Source organism: Triticum dicoccoides, chromosome 4B, assembly GCF_002162155.2.
Source record: "Triticum dicoccoides isolate Atlit2015 ecotype Zavitan chromosome 4B, WEW_v2.0, whole genome shotgun sequence".
Taxonomy (NCBI): domain Eukaryota; kingdom Viridiplantae; phylum Streptophyta; class Magnoliopsida; order Poales; family Poaceae; genus Triticum; species Triticum dicoccoides.
In genome coordinates, this window is record NC_041387.1 from 1,846,870 (window position 1) to 1,850,000 (window position 3,131).

Consider the following 3,131-nt stretch of genomic DNA (forward strand, 5'->3'; position numbering starts at 1 on the left):
AACATATGTATTTTTTGGCACTAATAGGAATCCTTAATTTCAGAAAAATAACAATCTCACAGCGGGAGGACATACTCATCTCAAATGCTAGTGAAGCTCCCATGTGGCCTCTACCATGTTCCTACGGGAGGGTGACATAAATAGTTGAGGTGCTCCTTATCGACAGGAAGGAGGAGAGAAGGATGGAAGGGAAGAGAGGAGGGTGGAAGAGAGAATGAGAAAATATGCAACATGGTGCTTTTTTTTGCGGATGAGTTAAAATCTCGCGTGCTCGCAAAATTTGATTTTTTTCAGTGGGTGAGATCTGAGAATTTATGGTTTTTTAATATATCATAAATAGGTCAAAATCTCACCAGTTAGAGATGAGCGGGGGATGATATTTCAGAATTTTGGGTTTTGAATTCATCGGCAAGCGCTAGTGCAACTCGTTGTGGGTGGGCGGGCAGGGTGCCCTATGTGAGGGTCCAGGGGTGCCCTGTGGGGTGATAGAGGTGTCAGACGGGGGTATTTGGGACTAATTTTTATGAGGCTGCCATTTAGGCCCATCAGTGATGTGGAGCATTGATGGGCCTAAAACCAACCAATCAATTATGCACATAACAATCAGGTCTATTAAATTTAGACCCGCCAATGACGAGCTCCACATCACTGATGTGTACTTCTTTAGCCCATCTGCGATGACATTTAGCCAAACCTCGTCAGTGATGCCAATCATGTATGTGGGTTTGTGTAGCAATGCATACCAGCACACATTTTTTCAGAAGTGTGCATGTGCGCTCCGATAGGATTTTATTGAGATATGCGATTATGTAATTGTCTGGTCTCTGTCATTTGTAGGCATGTCCTTTCGGGACGTGCTCGCATGGATCTTCCGTGTAATCACTAGTATTGTTTTTCCACATCCATCATCTCCATCTACATACTTCCTCCGCTCGGAATTTATATCAGTTCGAGCGTCAACTAATTCCGGACGACGGGACTACATGCTCCGTGCAAATAAAGAAAGAAAGATGCATGTACATGATCAAGAAATAACATCTGCTGATGTTAACATTCATATTTATTGGCCAGCATGCATTCATAATGTATACACTAATTTTAACGAAAAATCATTTATTGCTAAAAATTACTCCCTCCATTGCAAAATACAGGACATATTTTGATTGGTTAAGAAAAGGCTTTGACTAATAATTACTCAATTAATATACTGTATAGTTTATGTAGTAACACAAAGTCACAAGCAAAAGTAACTGCTTTTACTACAAAACCAACACCTCAATTTGTCTGAAATAAACTATATTCTAATGGAGTAATTATTTGCTTATCAAAGCCTTGCCTTAACCAATCAAAATAAGTGTTGAAGACTACTACATGTAGTACTAGTAAGAGTATAATTAAATAGACAAGTATACTTCAGTACTTGCATGAGTCATTGCATTTCCATCTATGGATACTATCATTTCTTCTCCCTTAAGAAAAGTTTGGGCTGCAAAAAAGGGACTAGCTCTACACAATATGCTAGACACTTCACTCATTTATGTGGTAAGCCAGTGAGTTACTCCATAATCTTTAATAACATTACTACTATCGATTTAAAGATTAATACACACCTCATTCTTATTCGGCATTGCTTTGGAGCTCGGTTGTTTGTATCACCTGCCATCCTGCTCATAGAAATGCTGAATAAGACATGTTTCCACGCCATTACAAATAATAATACAATATAAAAATAGATAATGTCAGCACATGTTTCGGTTGACGTAAATGAATATGAATTTGAATCCGTTTTTTTGCTCAATTCAGTCAAATTCAGATGTTTGCTCAATTCAGGTTCAGATGTAACACAATAAGATAGTAAGATAGTATTGCCATATGCAACACAATAAAGCATTTATAAATACATATGAGCCACATAAAGTGGAACAGAGGGAATAATGGACTTTTTCTTGATGACGCCGACTATGCTCTCTCCAAGTATATTAGTTGTTTTGCCCAGGTTTTAGTCTTTCATGTGGTAGTTGATTAATTTTTCAAAGGAAGAAGTTGATTAATTTCTAGATTCACTCTTTCGCAAAATAAATAAATAAATTCTATGTTTCACTTCTTAGTTTGATTTTCTGGACATGCTATCATCCTGCACGCGTACTAGCATAAACTACATGTTTAAATAGTTCTATTGTTATCTCTTGTTAAGTATAATAAAGTGTATAATTTAACCAATTAAATTAGGATACGATAAAACTGAAGTGAGGCAGGGAGAGGAAAGCAAAGCTGGGTACGTGCGGGCTGAGTTAATTTGCGTACTCCATCACATGAGCAGTGAAGCCATCACCGTCCCCAATGCAGCTTGGGTCAACCTGCACGCGTGATATTATCCGTGCATGTAATAAGCTAGTCGTATTTGAGAAGATCACTTTGCTGGGTGCTGGCGGTAATTAAGTAAGCGATTGTTAATTATTGTATCTGACCGGTAAAGTGTTGAGCACGAACTGCACGCCCTCCGGCACCGGCCGCCGCCCCCGCCGTGATGTCCTGCTCCTGCTGCTGATGCCTCCTCCGTATGCATCAGTGTTGTTTATCCTGCAATTTTTCAACTGCACGCACGCACAAATTAGACACAGATCAATCACTGAATCTATCTATCACGTATAGATGACTGACTACAGCGTACTGTACGTACCATGGAGGTTGCCTCAAAGTCATGCCCTCCGGCGAGAGGGTTTTCAGCAACGCCGGCCAGGACCTGATCAAGGAAAACGAAGAGCTGGTTGCCGCCGCCACCATGATCATCCTCCTTGACGCCGGTCTGCTGTGTGTTACCCATGGTCTAATCAGGTAGCTAGATATGTATGGCTTGGCTCCGTCCTATATATGCTGCCGTGGACACATATTAGAAAGAAAGAAACAAACAAAGAAAGTGGAATAGCTAGCTTAGTGTAAAGGACGCGTGGGAACTGAGCTCGAGCTCACACGAGCTTGCCCGAACAGTAAAATCAAAAAAATGATGAAAAGAAGTTCCAGGAATTCTGATTTTTTTTGTAGAAAATATTGACAACTGTTTTCGTTTCTTGCAAAGTTTCATCATGAAATTACATTCATGAAAAACGTGGCAAAAATTAAAAACGATGCCC

General features: G+C 39.9%; 1 protein-coding gene across 1 annotated transcript in view; it reads right to left on the reverse strand.

Moving 5' to 3' along the window:
* LOC119294467 (probable staphylococcal-like nuclease CAN3) overlaps positions 1-2,857 on the reverse strand; it is a 7,723-nt gene extending 4,866 nt beyond the window's left edge. The window contains exons 1-4 of the mRNA XM_037572652.1: positions 2,681-2,857; positions 2,469-2,594; positions 2,305-2,357; positions 1,611-1,664 (exon numbers count right to left, since the gene is read on the reverse strand). Of these exons, the coding sequence (XP_037428549.1) occupies positions 1,611-1,664; positions 2,305-2,357; positions 2,469-2,594; positions 2,681-2,824 (377 nt within the window). The 5' untranslated portion in view covers positions 2,825-2,857. The remainder of the gene's footprint in view (positions 1-1,610; positions 1,665-2,304; positions 2,358-2,468; positions 2,595-2,680) is intronic.
* Between the last annotated feature and the right edge of the window lie 274 nt (positions 2,858-3,131).